The 16680-nt window shown below is 40.5% G+C and overlaps 1 protein-coding gene across 1 annotated transcript in view; it reads right to left on the reverse strand.

Annotated features, from left to right (window-relative positions):
* Positions 1–15317, reverse strand: part of LOC311063365 (uncharacterized protein C14orf132-like) — a gene marked incomplete at both ends in the record, with an annotated part of 39760 nt that extends 24443 nt beyond the window's left edge. The window contains one exon of the mRNA XM_084082770.1: positions 15291–15317. Within this exon, the coding sequence (XP_083938896.1) occupies positions 15291–15317 (27 nt within the window). The remainder of the gene's footprint in view (positions 1–15290) is intronic.
* Positions 15318–16680: the final 1363 nt, after the last annotated feature.

Raw genomic sequence — 16680 nt, forward strand, 5'->3', positions numbered from 1 at the left:
TGTTTTTAGATTGTGACCTCTGCCCAGCACCTGTTTTTTTAGGGAGTGGATGTACGATTGATTGATTGAATACTGTATTAACAGTTTGAAAAAATGTACAGTTGAACAATAATGCTAAAAGGATTACACAAAAAGTCCTGAGGGCTTGCTTCCATTGTGGTCCTGCGTATTCAATTCATCAAGACATATAAAGACATACAATACTATACAAGAAATCGTCAATACTAGGAGCAGTAAAAGTAGATTTACAGAAAAACTGTGGGGGGTGCTTTATTGTCATCCGGGCTATTCTATTATGTTGTCAGCTAGGTTTTCCATATACAGCCGACGAGCAGGTACACATAACAGTGGACTTTGTGCTCACATTTAATTTCCCTGGAGTTAATAGATGCAGTTGACTTTCTTAAGCTGTTGATTTTTTGTGCCTTTATTAAAGATAGGACAGTAGGCTGACAGGAAATGGGGAGAGAGATGGGGAGTGACACGCAGCCAAGGCCGTCGGGATTGGGACTCGAACCCGCGACGCGCTGTCAGATTGCATCATAGCCTAGGTGCCCGGACCGCTACGCCAGCGATGTGGGCCTTTTGTTTCATTTTTTAAATTCTAAATGAATAAACACTCTTACTCATGTGTGCTATTTTTCCAGAGGCAAAGGTGATCGTAAACTGTGTGTGCGAACAAAATGTGTGTCATAAATCAAAGGGTGCGTAAGACAGAGCTGCACTTATTAAAGTGACCGTACGCAACTTGTTTTTGGTCTTAAGTATTTTCTTTTCTATGAGTCAGGTGCAATTATATCATGTGAAATGATATGATTAAGTTCAAGCATAAAATCCAACAACATGTTTGTGAACGAGGCCCCTGGAGCTCAAAGTGAGAAAAACTCTCCCTTTGTTTGCAGTGAAACAAGCAGCCTGTGCTACAGTGTCTGGCTACAGCATACAGTATGACAAAGGGGGAGGGGCACATGTTTCTTCTCCATTTAAGCCCTTAGACCAGGAACGCATCTGTGTCATTTTAAGATTTCTTTGGCCATTCAAAAATAGCAGATATATAAGCTCATAGCACGGCACAGAGTGTCGCGCTATGAGCTTGTAGATCTGCAATTTTAAAAATATATTTATAATATGTTTCAAAGCGAACATTTTTAACTCCGATCTGTGCGTCTGGGGGGTCCCTGGAACAACATATTTTGAGATGGGGGTCCGCAGCCAAATACATATCATTTTGGGGGTCCTTGACATGGAAAAGTTGGAGCACCACTGATATCGCAACATACTGTTAGGATTTAGAAATCATTTTAGATATGTATTTGGCCGCGGACCCCCATCTCAAAATGTTTGGTTCCAGGGATCCCCATGAAGCAAAGATTTGAGTTACAAATCTTCACTTTTAAAATGTATATATTCAAAGATTTGCAACAGATCTATAAGATCATAGCGCGGCACCAAGTTCTTGTATATCTGCTATTTTTGAAAAGGCAAAGAAATCTTGAAATGTCACAGATGTGTTCCCGGATTGAATGGGTTAAACTGGAGACGGTATTTGCCTGTACACCAAATCTCTTCTACAAGCTCATAAATTGCAAACTTGTAGGTATGCTACTGTATTTTCACTCTAGAACAGTGAAGCCAAAGTCTTTCCTTCTCCATGAAGTCACACAAGCCTGGAAACCTGACAACTCTGCCAGCTCAAATTAAAATTGCTCTGGTCTGGTGATGCCAGGCTATAAGTCACGACCCAATTTAGCAGAAAACACAATGTTCTCCTACCAAAGTTGCTCTGAGTCGTGACTCTGTGAATCCACTGGTTGAACAAAATGCTCATCCATCTTGAAGTGATATTTGCCACAGAGACTTGGTTATTTATGATGCAGCAGCAGTTAGACAACAAGGGAGAAATGTCTAGGAACAAAGACAAACTTATCCCCTAGTTGATTAACTTTACATTCAGATGTATTTGATTAATGGTTTAAAATGCATCATGAATAGTCCTACATTAGAGATTAACATAAAACTCACATCATCGAGGGGATGAGCCATGGCTGAAATACTCAGTGTGTATTTATGCATAATGATAATTAATGAATGAACAACAGCATGATTCTGCTTTTTTTTTTAAACTTTTCTATATCTACAGCACATACTATGCATAAATATAATGAAATCAATTATTCATATCCAAATCTAAATCTCAGTGAATACTGGAACAGACACTGCATGTTAATGAGCAAGGTAGATTTAAATATAAAGTTGATTTGAAGACATTAAACATGAAAGATATTGCACACGTTGTAAATCACAATGCTATGTGCATTGCATAAATTCATTTATTTGAAAATAAATTATAATAACTCACCACTTTAATTAAAACTCATTCACTGCCTCTGACGTAATTGACGTATTTAACCAATACTGCCACTGACGTGTTTTTTTTTTTTTTTTTTTTCAAATTTTACCCAAAGACCAAGGAGATATGATTTTTCGAAGATCTAGACTCCCATCCACTTCCTTGTTAACTTAAAACTTAAAAAGTCTGTATCTCGGCTCCTGAGTACTTTTTTTTTTCAATGAAAAATCTCTGGCAGTGGGCAAACGCGGAAAGCAATAATTGTGGCAGTGAATGAGTTAACCACTTAAACGACAGCATCCGTTTTGTGAGAAATCCTTTCGCAGAAAATAGCAGATCTACAACGCGTCACTTTGCAACGCGTTGTAAGCTTGTAGATCGCTATTTTCAGGGAAGATATTTGTAGCTAAAACAGAAAAGACACTATAGTATAGAGCCCAGAGAGACTCCGCTGAACAATGTATGGGGTTTAAGTGGTTAATGAGCATTGATTCTCTTCTTTTAAAGTGGCAAATGTGTGATATACGATGTGCTTTGAATGAACACTAAATTCAGTCAATGTCCATTATTTCATCTTAAGTAATGCCTGGCTAGTTTTCAAGAAAGAAACTGTGCCCACACACAGTGACTAAGAGACTAATCATATTGACAATGTGATTGAGGACGCCATTTTGAGAACCTTTAAGTACAAAATAGGTTTTCTCTGTCTTCGCTAGTTGGTAGTATGATGTCACTCATCTATGACGTCAGTAGTAAGATGTCACTCATCTATGACGTCTGTAGTATGATGTCACTCATCTATGACGTCAGTAGTATGATGTCACTCATCTATGACGTCTGGAGTATGATGTCACTCATCTATGACGTCTGGAGTATGATGTCACTCATCTATGACGTCTGTAGTATGATGTCACTCATCTATGACGTCTGGAGTATGTCACTCATCTATGACGTCAGTAGTAAGATGTCACTCATCTATGACGTCTGTAGTATGATGTCACTCATCTATGACGTCAGTAGTATGATGTCACTCATCTATGACGTCTGTGCTTATGACATCAGTCGTCTCCATATTTGGACGAAGTTCCAGCCCAAGCCAACCACCATTGACTTCCAGCATAAAAGTAAAGTAATACATAGATTGAACCCCACTACGTTTCAGAGGCAAATATTTGTGCAAATATTACATCGTTTTTGTACTTTTTCCACCACTGGTCCTAACCGGATTGACAGCCAAGAACGACGGTTTCCACCGGGCGTGGTAGCATGCTATAGCATCGCATTGTAGCTGCGATGCGGCAGCCACACCTCACTGCAGCCACTGTTCCCCAAAAATATGCACCTGGTCACTTTTTTAACAGTGAGAAAAGATTTCATCCACCGGTCAGCTTTTTCCCAGCTCAGACATTAAGACACTTTTTTGTAATCCGCCACTGCAGGGAGTTACTTCTTTGGCCTGAAGTGCACAAGAAAATGTGGCACTGATCGGTCCAGCGGTTTGCTCGATTAGCAACAGACACACACACACACACACACACACACACACACACACACACACACACACACACACACACACACACACACACACACACACACACACACACACACACACCATAAAAAACAAGACATAGAATCTAATAAGGACATGGCCTCCCTGTCCTATCTGTAAGTATTGGCAGTAAGTTACTACTCTGTGTGTGCAGTTTGTGAAATAAGCTGCACAAATCACAATGCAATGTGCAATGGTGAAGTAGTACCATACAGCAGGGGTCTTCAACCGGGGGTCCGGGATCCCTAGGGGGTCCTCAGAGTTACTACAGGGGGTCCATCAACGCCGTTGTGACCTTGTCGATCTGCCATTTTTTGAGAGTTGGTGTTGAGGGAAAAAGAGAAGACCAAGTACAGAGCCAACTGTCGAGTTGACTAAATATTGAGCGTTTAAAAGGTCTGAATGCACATTAGCATGAATCCAACATATTTATAGAAAAGATGTGTGTCAAACAAGTCTATAAAGTATTTATAAAGTATATAAATCTATGCAATCTATGAATGTTAAACAATATGTAGTGGGGGTCCCTGCTTCATCTCTCTCTCAGTTAGGGGGTCCTTGGCCTGAACAACGTTGAAGACCTCTGCCATACAGGATGGCTGCTTGTGTGCTAGTGTGGTGAAAGTCTATATGTCTCATTTGGCCAAATAGAAATAGTGATCTTACTAAATGAACAAAAGTGCCCACAGAGCCAGTGAGGGCTCGAAACTTTCATTCTTACGTAATGTGATGAAATGTGTGGAATTAATTAGGTGCATCGACAGTGTTGAGAGCCTCATTCGAACGTTTTTGCCATAATCTGGAAACAAACGCCAACCACCCATTTTATATTTTAGAGTACTTTTATATCAATCAAGTTAGAGGCTCACCTACTCCCGCTCTCTCTGTACGACCGTGTGTGTGTGTGTGCGCGTGCGTGCGTGCGTGTGTGTGCGTCTGTGTGTCTGTCTGCATGTGTGAGAGAGATAGAGAAGGAAATGGTCCTCTAGCTAATGCCTATGACTCACTCACTTGTTCTGACCCCCCCCACCCCCCTCTTACCCCCAACACACAGCGATTTTCATTCCTTTTCTGTCTCTGTTCCATCCTTTTTATTCTTAAAAGCCCCATAAGCATCTTGAGTGTGTAGCATCATTCACCCCTCCATGCATAGATATGACACGAACTCATGGCTTCCAGGACCGATGTACTACATTATCACAGATGCTGCTGTCATATAGGCTCGGTAATGTTTTACCCGTCTAACATCGTCTTTCCTGTTTCGGAAACGTCTCCTGGAGAATGAAATCACTGGCAGTGCAGTAGCTCTGTCTCTGTGGGTATTTTTGCCCTTGTGCTGTTGCTGTGCATTGTAACCATGAAGGTTCATTTTGCTGGGGGAGATGTGGGGTGGGGCGGAAATCTGTGTCTCTGCTTTTGATACCCCCCCCGGGGTCATTCATTGTTATGGCCAGTGGGGATGTTTTATCCCTGCTTGAACTCGTCAGGCTGAATTAAATACATGCATTTCCTTTTGGGGAATGTACACTGTCTGGTATTGTTGTGATTTATTTCATTTCATGTTGATCTAAAAAAGAAGTTCATAAATAGTATTAAAACAGTTCAAAAGAGATTTGCACTATTTACGGTTTAAGACTTATAGCCACATTTCTACCACTCTTTCCAGGTGGAATCCCCACTTGCCCAGGGGAGATATTTTGCGATCGTGAGCTTCAGGCGGTAGGCTACTACTTGTCAAGTAGGTGTCCTACCTGACACCAGGGTCTGGATTCTTCAGTGGAAGAGTAGAGAGACCACCTCCAATCACTGCAAAATCGTATTAGTTATATCTTATTAACATACTACTGTACCATATACTTGGTTTAAAATAAAATGTTATTAATTCTAATATTTTTCAGATTGCAGCAGGACCTGGCTATGTAGAGGTCCTATATCAAAACTAGACGTGTGCGTGTTGACTGTGCTTGTAGATCGGCTATTTTTGGCTAAGAGATTTGGTGTAGAGGGGGGAAAGGAGGGAGTATAGACCCCTGTGGGACACTGGTCAAGTATATGGTTTAAGTGGGTAATGTTGTGTAATGTGTAATGTTAAGTGGGACTTCAGGAATAACAAAATAATAACTAAACGTTATTGAAGATGATGATGATGATGATGATGATGATTTTTATATGAATCCCACACCCCGGGGCCATAGGGATTTTTTAGTACAATTATCTGATACTGTACCACTGCATTGTAAAATTAGCTGAACAAAAGTTTTCAAGTCACAGTCATTACTGCAAAAGTAATTACATCAAACCTTTTTTTATTATTAATATCTGATAAGAGTATTCAATTTGAAGGGGGGAGGGTATTCCAGTGGGAGCAGACACTATTAATTTTCAAGACCTTGCCGAGGGCACCGAATGCATCAGAACCCAATGCTGGGCGATTGTTGTCAACACTAGCTAATTACTGTATCCTCGTCCTCATGCTCGTGGGCTAAACCAGAAGTAAATGAGCTCGCAGTATATAATTAGATTAATTGAATGCCTGAACGTGGGTGCCGAGAATACAGAGTTGGAGAGATTATCGACAGGATTGTGACAAGGTCTATGGGCAATTAAACTAGAGAGATGTGCCCAGTCTAGCGTGTCCAAAGTGATAGAGCCCTTTCTGATACCTTTCTCAAAAGTGTGGGGAGACTTTGTTACTGTCTTTACAGATGGTTGACCTGAACAGATACTATTTTCAGTAACACATCCTCCATTGCATTCATACAGATCAGACAGACAGACAGACAGACAGACAGACAGACAGACAGACAGACAGACAGACAGACAGACAGACAGACAGACAGACAGACAGACAGACAGACAGACAGACAGACAGACAGACAGACAGACAGATCACTGGTTCTCAAACTTAAAAATGTCAAGGTCGCCCCTTAACTCTAACAGTACACAAATGGAACCAAATGGACCGGTTAGGGTCCATTTGGTTCCACTGTCAGAGTTACAGACTTGTAAGGGTCAATTTAGATCCCTCTAAAGGACCCCCAATAGTCCCTGAAATCCACTTTGAGAACCACAGAGATAGATAGATAGATAGATAGATACGATAGATAGATAGATAGATAGATAGATAGATAGATAGATAGATAGATAGATAGATAGATAGATAGATAGATAGATAGATAGATAGATAGATAGATAGATTTAGATAGATAGATTTAGATAGATATGTTTATTACATACCAATAGCCGTATTTATTCACAAAGACGGCTAGAACTTATTTGATCAACACTTGAATAAATAGATTAGCATTACTGTCAACGAGGTACTGACCTGACAAATGTCATGGTTAATCCCAAAGGGATTTCCCCATATTCTTTTGGCTTTTCTGCTCTAGTGGGCAGGACAGTACAGAGAGACGGGAAAGAGATACAGAGATGGAAGAGTCTGATTCAAACACAGATACACTTTCTTGCCTCGTTTGCAATTACAACTACATGTCTTCTACTGTCACTGAGCAACGCCATTGGGATTTCCCCATATTGTTAGGCTTTTCAGATCTATTGGACAGGACAGTGTAGTATAGAGACAGGAAAGCGATAGAGAGCTGGAAAAAGCCGGATTCAAACACAGATATATACTTTCTTGCCTCGTTTGCAATTATAACTACAGTCTTCTGTCATTGAGCGACGTACTCCACAGTGGTTTTGAGGTATTTTTAGGGCCTTTCAGCTCTATTGGACAGGATAGTGTGAGTCAGGGAAGAAGGGGTGGACAGATGGGAAGAGCCCGTTTCGAACAGATATACTGTACTATACTATACTTTCTTGCCTCGTTTGCAATTATCGCTACAGTTTTCTACTGTCACTGACCAACTCCACTGTACAGCATACATTTACATAATCATCTAGATATAATAATCCTCTAGACCAGATATTTATTTTACGACTTGAAGTTGATTTAAAGGCACAAAAGTAAAAAAAAAAAAAAAAAATTGGTTAAACAAAAAGTTTATTATTAAAAAGTTAAAGCCCTATTCTGATAGTAATCACTGCTATAGAGTGTTTATTCAGTAACAGTGGTCTCCTCATGTCTCCAGCTCTTTAATTATCATAAAATACATTGTCAGGAGGGTTACACATGTCATCCAATCAGGAGAGAGAACTCTACAAAGTCATTTATCAGCTTGTGCTCCAGTTCCAATTGTGTCTGTTTCATCACTTCCAATTTCACTTGTTTGTGTTGTATCCTGTATGTGTTCTCTCTCCTGATCGGATGAAATTGGTATTTCCAACCTGAACATTTATTTTCTGTTTACTTAGGAGCTGGTGAGACCCCTGTGCAATGATTGCTATGGGAATATGGAGTTATTTAACACTTATTTATCTTTGACACACACTATCGCATTGTCATCTTCCTTGGCCCCTGTTCATGTAGCCTCTCTCTGTCACTGACGCACACACACGCACGACGCGCGCATGCACGCACGCACGCACGCACGCACGCACGCACGCACACACACACACACACACACACACACACACACACACACACACACACACACACACACACACACAGTTTGCATTCTGAAAACCATATCAAGTGTGCATTATGGCTTTCTAATTTTTCACGGAACATATTCTGTAAATAATTCCGCAATCACATAAAAAACGCAGGTTGCTGATATAGAAATAACATCTGTAGACTAATAATGCTGCTCTTCTGGGCTCAATAGAGTATCAGATTAACTCCTTATGGGGGTAGGTATCAGTGGTGCAAAGTAACTGAGTACATCTACTTAAGTACAATTTTGAGTTACTTTTTACTTTACTAGAGTATTTCCAATTTGCAATACTTTTACTTCTCCTCCACTACATCTCAGCGGCAAATATTGTACTTTTACTCCACTACAATTATTTGAAAACGTTAGTTACTAGTTACTTTGCAGATATAAATGACTATAGTATAAAACGTACATTAACCACTTTAGCCCTATTTTATACATAGGCTATTTGAAAATAGCCGATCTTGTAGATCTGCTATTTTTAAACATTTTAGCACTTTTGGTAAGTATATTTTGATGACAATACTTTTGTATTTTTACTCAAGTAACATTTTGAACACAGGCCTTTTACTTGTAACAGAGTATTTTTATATTGTGGTATTGCTAGTTTTACTTAAGTGAAATATCTGAGTACTTCTTCCACCACTGTCTGGTAGGTATCCCTTGCAAAAGCTCTCTTCTGCGTCATTTCATCTCACACCGTGCTACTTTCCAGCGCCCACACCCACACCCTTCCCGTCTCAGAGAGTATGGTGTCATTATTTCACAGGAGACTCTCAGAGACACCAGTTGCCGAATGAACACATTCACCAAGTATAGATGACATTGCATGGGACAACCTGTTCTTTCCATGAACTGACTGTCGGTAAATAAATCCAGGTGAAGACCAGTAATCCAGTGGTTCTCAAAGTGGAGTCTCAAAGTGGGGTCCCTGAGGGGGTTCCAGGCGGTCCCTAGAATAATATGTTAAAGGAGTAGTTCACCCCAAAAAATATTTATTTTCTATCAATTTGTTTTTGACGCATTCAAGACAATAATTTGATGACTGGCGGAGTATACAATAATAATAATATATTTTTTTAAACAACAAAAACCTCTAGGTTCAAAGAAGGTTTGATACGCCCGAGACTTGGATTGCACAAAAAGTAACAACTACAACCCTGAATCTTAATATTAGGGCAGCATTGCCAAAACTATATGAAAAACAAGTGTCCTAAAAAACAAGTGTCCTCTATGTCCCTAGAGCGAGAGCATACAGCTTAACTCAAGTTTAGCATCTCATTGCAGCTAAAAAATACACCATATCTCACTGGGAAAAGACAAATTGCTCTCGTCACAGAAAAGAGAATGCAATTTAATTAGCAAAGGAGGGGCTGTCACGTCCCCTAATGTGAGATAGATCGGAAAGTTCAGAAAGCAATAACGGAAGCCTTGATTGCAATTATGTGCGAAAGAAATACCCCTCAACTTTAAGCATCCTTCATCGTCTGTCAGGAGCAGTAAGTGCAGACGTTAATTTGAATGAGAGTTCCAAAATGAAGGATGCGATTAAAGAGAGACAGAAGTAATTTGGCGCCACCGTCGGCACTCATTATACGTTGGAAGGACAGCCAAGTCTAGCAGAGATGATAACATATTATTATTCCTGCCTCATGTCTTGTCTCTCTGTTCCCAACAACAATACCTTTGAAATCGTACAAATGCAATGGTTCTATTTGTAGTAGAGGCTGACTGATACATCAGTTTGGCTGACAGTATATTGGCCATTATTTAACTTTGGGTATCGGCAATTATGCAGCTGATGTGTCCTGGTTTTTAACCACTTTTCAACATGGAACATGGAAAAATGTCAGACATTTTCGAAGAGTTTCAAAAATAGTTGATCTACAAGATCTCAATGTGTCGCATCGGAACGCATTGTGAGCTGGAATCAGGATCAAATCGGGATGAGCTTGAAATGCGAGCAAACATCGGGACCAAAAATCGGCATCAGTGGGGCTCTGGTGCAAATGGATTCAAATGGACCTGAAAGAGTTATTGGTCCATTTGATTTGGTTCCATTTGTAGACTCTCAGAGTGAAATGGTTAAATCAACACCAAGGATTTTACTGCGATGAGTTGCATATTGACTGTTCACTCTGCCGTCTCCCTTCTGTCTCTGTCCCCTGACCATATTTACGGACCGGCCATTTTGCTCGTACTTCACATTCGGACAAAATGGCCGCCATGTGAATATGGTCGATTGTGCCATTAAAACAGACAAGAGTACGGCGCATTTCCCCTTGCATTTTCTTTTCTGGGCTGGCAAGAAGAGGCTGCATTCCTCCTCTTAATATTGAAAGAGCTGCCTCTGGTCTGTCAGAACTGTGACGGCCGTGGGCACGGAGCATGGCGAGAGGTGGCGGACCAATAGCAGGCAGGCAGAGGGTGCAGTAGCGAAACACAGAGTAGTGTGATGACGCCAAGTGAAGCAATGTCAAGTAGCAACTGTCTGGCTGTCCTGGAATCATCTCATCCTGAGACATACTCATGTCTGAGTGCGTGCTGCCTCGTACGCTCACTCACGTGCGCTGTGCACGCACACGCGCACGTATGTATGCATGCACGAGCAGACACCCTTTGTATCTTTCTTTACTTACTTGTACTGCCATTTTGAATGTAAACTAAATGAAAGCTCTTTCCTGTCAAGCATGGCATGGCAAGAGAGATAGAGAGTGAGAGATAGATAGAGAGAGAGAGAGAGAGAGAGAGAGAGAGAGAGAGAGAAAGAACAAATGGAGACCTTTGTGAAGTTGAAAACCAAAGTTATGTCAAAAGGTCCTACATGCACATATCAACCACTCCACAAAACGCAAGATGACACGCTGACTTTGAACATATTGGATTACAGAGTCAAAAACATTAAGACAGTATATCATGATTGCATGCGAGAGAGAGAGAGACACTGGTTCTCAAAGTGAGGTCTGAGGACCCTCAGTGGTTCTTGAAAGGAGTACTTCACCCGTTTACCCCCAGTGATGTCTTTGAGTCAAGTAGAATTTTCGTTTGTAAAACATTCCTTAACGGTGATGAAGAATCCAAAAATTGAGAACAACAATCTGTCCATAAACTCAAAAACACAGCTCATATTACGATTTAGATTCTCTTCTGCCAAAGTCCGCTGAAAAGCATTTCCAAAATATCACCACAGAAGACAAAAATAAACTTTAAAAAAACTTCCGGTTCAAACCGTGACATGCACGAGCGAAGTACGCATATGGGCGTGCCCGTCGGGTTTGAACCGGAGCTCATTCACATAAACCCGAGCACCCCTGGGCGCATGCGTCTTTTGTGCATGATCCGGTTTATCCTGGAAGTGTTTAAAAAGTTGATTTACTTCTTCTATGGTCATATTTTGGGAAGGCACTGAGCGGATTACAGCAGAAAACACTTTGAAGCCCTTCATGAGCGGTGTTTTAGAGTTTTTGGACATTTTGCTGTTGTTAAATCAGGTCTTTGATTAATTCCATTCATCAAGTTTTTTCTTCAGTTTTGGATCCTTCATTCACCGTTAAGGAATGTTTTGAAAAGACGATAGAAATGAAGTGAAGAAGTACTCCTTGAAGGGGTCCCAGGTGGTCCCCCAGCAAAATGAGAAACAGTTTAACAATTATAAAAGCCCTTTAATTTTTACAAAAAAAAATCCTCACGTGTCGCTTGACAAATTATTGACAAATCTTCCGTTATTACAGTCATTTAGCGGTCGCCGGTCATTTAGCAGACACTTTTATCCAAAGCGACTTACAATAAGTGCATTCAACATAGGTAGGGAACGAAACTATTAATCACCAGAAGTCTTAAGTGCATTCTTTTCTAAAACAAGCAACTAAGAGTATACCTAACGCTAAGGTAAAAGTGCAATATATCAGCTACCTACTTTCTTAAACAGATGAGACAAATAGGAAAATGAAATGAGCAAGAGCTAAAACAAATAAGTGTATCGAATAAACAAGATTCAATAAAACAATAAAACAAGAGCTCGTACAACAACAACAAACCTTATGGGGGTCCCTGGCACACAAATATTTTTAAATGAAAGTCTGTGGCAATTTGGGGGTTCTTGACATTCTTGAGAACCACTGAGGTAGTGTATATTACTTACACATGTACTTATACCACAGACCAGAACTTATGGACATCCAATTGCATTAGTTTCATGCCACTGGGCAGTTGTAGGGATCTATTATGTCATGGATGCATCATCTGCCTCTCTCTCGCCTCTTGTCTTTCCAAAGTCTGAGTCAGCCAGGAAGGGCTAAGCTACGTCTGTCTGTCTGTCTGTCTGTCTGTCTGTCTGTCTGTCTGTCTGCCTGCCTGTCTGTCTGTCTGTCTGTCTGTCTGTCTGTCTGTCTGTCTGTCTGTCTGTCTGTCAATCCATTTGTATGGCAGATTGTCTATCAGTCATGCTGTCACACTGATATTGAAACGCATTTGGGATGGTGAGATGGGAGAGATATCCGTGAAATCATGATATACGACTCACGTATCCCATAGTTTATTATCTTAAGAAAGGTATTGTGAGAAACGCATCGATGCACTCCTTGTCAAATTATGTCATCCCCTTTGGGCATTACGGGGAATGCAAATTGATGTATAGCCACTCTGGGCTTTGGATATGAAATTTTTATAAGCACAGCTGAGCAGCATTCTCAGCTGAGACCTGAGTGATGGACAGCCTCTAGTACAGAAGTGCCCATTCACACAGTGGCTAATGAAAAGTGACAGTCATAGGTCAGCATTTGCATTTAGTGCAGAGTTCAAACAGTGGTGATACAAGTGTCAAACTCAAGGCAACAGCCATTCAATTTACTCTCATCTAGGGCTGAAACTATCCATTATTTTCTTAACGATTATTCTATCAATTACTTTTTTGTTTAATCTATAAGGTTGCAATTTTGTTTTTGATTTGTTATAATCAAGTACATTTATTACTGTGATTAACCACTTGAGCCCTATTTAATTAAATTTAAGTAAATTGATTACTTATATTAACTATCACTGTTATCTCTATATCTCACTTTCACTATTTCCATGTCAGTTTATTTATTTCTCTATGTTGCTGTTGCTGTCACCATCTGTTTTTCTGTTTGTCACTCCTGTCCATGTAGCTATTGATTAATTTATGCTCTGTATGCTATGGTGTTGTGCCAAAAATAGCAGATATACAAGCTGTATAGGCTATAAATCGGGCTTAACAGTCTATTGCTATGTCTCCTCTCTTTGTCACTCTTTATTATTTCTCTCTCTCTCTCTCTCCCTCGTGCACACACACGCACACACACACGCACACGCACACGCACACGCACACGCACACAGTCACTCACAGTGTGTGTGTGTGTGTGTGTGTGTGTGTGTGTGTGTGTGTGTGTGTGTGTGTGTGTGTGTGTGTGTGTGTGTGTGTGTGTGTGTGTGTGTGTGTGTGTGTGTGTGTGTGTGTGTGCGTGCGTGTGTCACTCAGGTGTGTGTGTGTGTGTGTGTGTGTGTGTGTGTGTGTGTGTGTGTGTGTGTGTGTGTGTGTGTGTGTGTGTGTGTGTGTGTGTGTGTGTGTGTGTGTGTGTGTGTGTGTGCGTGCGTGCGTGCGTGCGTGTGTAACACAGTGTGTGTTACACACACACACACACACACACACACACACACACACACACACACACACACACTCTATGCCTCTGATTCTCTCAATCTCTGTCTTGCTCTCCCTCCTCACCTCTATATCTGTCTCTTGCAGTTGCGTCTCTTTCACAATATCATTGCTGATTATGCGTTCTGGGGGAACAGCTCTATCATCCATATGGATATGGATATGATAATGAGGGCTATGAATTTGTCTTCTGAAAGACATGTCAATCATCGAAAACAAACGCTGTCACTTTGACGCAATTGAAGACGTGTTGTCTAACTTGTCTTCAATTGAAGACTCATATACGATCGCGTTATTATATAGTCTAATAATTAGGCTATTGTAGATAGACCTACACGAATCGGTTACATGGTAGACATAGGATAAAACAAAACAAAACAACCACAAAGCAAAGGAGAAGACTTCCATAGGCTATGTTAAAGGTTTTCCATGCAGAGCTGGTCTGGAACTCAAATATGACGAATATACCACCACGTATCATCGGATAGTTGCTTATTAACTTTATGACCATTCTAATTGCATAGGCTACAAGTACGCTACAGATCACATCTTCGCTCATTTCAAAAACGGACTACGAATTCCTGCTATAGCCTATAATCAGACATATGCGCTCATATTTTGCCATTTATTACAAAACCCTAAAGAAACAGCAATGATTAATGTGGATCTTTGCATTGACTAACAAACGAAGAGAATGCAAGTTAGTAGGCTATATTATGTTTAGCCTACTTGAGCACATAACAATTTAGGGTCACCAATGTTACCATTATAAAGTTAAATTAGCCTTTTCTGATTTGATTTGATTTATTGATTGAATACTTTATTAACAGTTTGCCAAAAAAGCACAGAGGTAGGCTATATGTTTCATACATGGTGGTGGGATGCTAAAAAGGATAAACCCAAGAAAGCACTATATGGCTTGTTTCCATTGGTTTGCTGCATTCAATTCATCGGAAAAAAACATTCATTCAATAATTTCCTTTTCACAATAAGTTTCACAAGGATAGTGTAACTTCACAGTCATGCAGTGTGCCATCTATACAGATGTGATGTGTGACTCTGCAAATATTTGTCTCTGCAAACATTTTGGTCAATGACCTCGTCTACTACGACATGACTTTTAAACACCCTATCAAATGTTTTAAGGCCACTTACTTGCGCTGCCATGAACGAGAGATCCATGTTGATGATTGGGTTTTGAAGACAACAGTCTACCCTGGAATATTAGTGTCGATCAGTGTCGTCCTGGTCGCGGAGAGGACGTTAAAACTCGTCTGCGGTCAGATACAGCATCCTGGCTGCGCGTCGCCTTGTAATGGAATAAATAGGTTACCGCCGTATCTTCAAGACTTCACCAAGACTATCTAGACTTCACCAGGAGGCTGCGAGGCTGAGAGCGCAACAGCGTAATAAAGAAAGAGAGAGAGAGAGAGAGAGAGAGAGAGAGAGAGAGAGAGAGAGAGAGAGAGAGAGAGAGAGAGAGAGAGAGAGAGAGAGAGAGAGAGAGAGAGAGAGAGAGAGAGGGGGGTGGAGAGCAGAGCACCACGGAAGAGAGAGAGAGAGAAGTGAGAGATGGAGGGGGGAGAGACACGGACAGACACGGAGAGAGAGAGAGAGAGAGAGAGAGAGAGAGAGAGAGAGAGAGAGAGATTAGTGTCGTATTTACTCCATAAGTGAATAGTCTTCTAATGTATGACAGGCACTACTGGCATGTAGGGCAGTAGTGTAAAGTAACTAAGTGCATTTACTCAAGTAGGCTACTGTAAGTAAAGTTTTGAGCTATGTGTACTGGATATTTCCAATTTTCAGTTGGTTACTTTTACTTCTACTCAGAGGCAAATATTATACTTTTACTCCACATAGGCTACAGTTATTTTGAAAGCTTTAGTTACTTTTTATTATACAAAACATAGGCTAAATTAACCACTTCAGCCCTATATACATTTCGGCCATTTGAAAATAGCCGATCTACAAGCTCACAATGCCTCACATCTGCAATTTTAAAAATATTTGTATACATTGTAATACATTTTATACATTTGAAAAATTGTGAATTAGACATTCTGCATAATGAGTACTTTCTACTTTTGGTACGTTAAGTAGGCTACATTTTGATGCCAATACTTTCTACGTAAATGTTGTATTCTGGACTTTTACCTGTAACAGAGTGTTTCTACGTTGCAGTTAGGCCTAACTTTGCTTAAGTAAAAAATGTGAGTTATTTTTCCACCACTGAATAGGAGAGAGAGAGAGAGAGAGAGAGAGAGAGAGAGAGAGAGAGAGAGAGAGAGAGAGAGAGAGAGAGAGAGAGAGAGAGAGAGAGAGAGAGAGAGAGAGAGAGAGAGAGAGAGAGAGAGAGAGAGAGAGAGAGAGAGAGAGAGAGAGAGAGAGAGAGAGAGAGAGAGATTAGTGTTGTATACTCCATAAGTGAATAGTCTTCTAATGTATGACCCCCAACAGGCATGTAGAGCAGCATAGGCTACTGATGTATATACATATTGAAATGTGAGGCAAGGATCGAGTAGCTACTTTGAAAATATGACTG

This window comes from Gymnoscopelus microlampas (assembly GCF_963454915.1).
Source record: "Gymnoscopelus microlampas genome assembly, chromosome: 16".
Taxonomy (NCBI): Eukaryota; Metazoa; Chordata; class Actinopteri; order Myctophiformes; family Myctophidae; genus Gymnoscopelus; species Gymnoscopelus microlampas.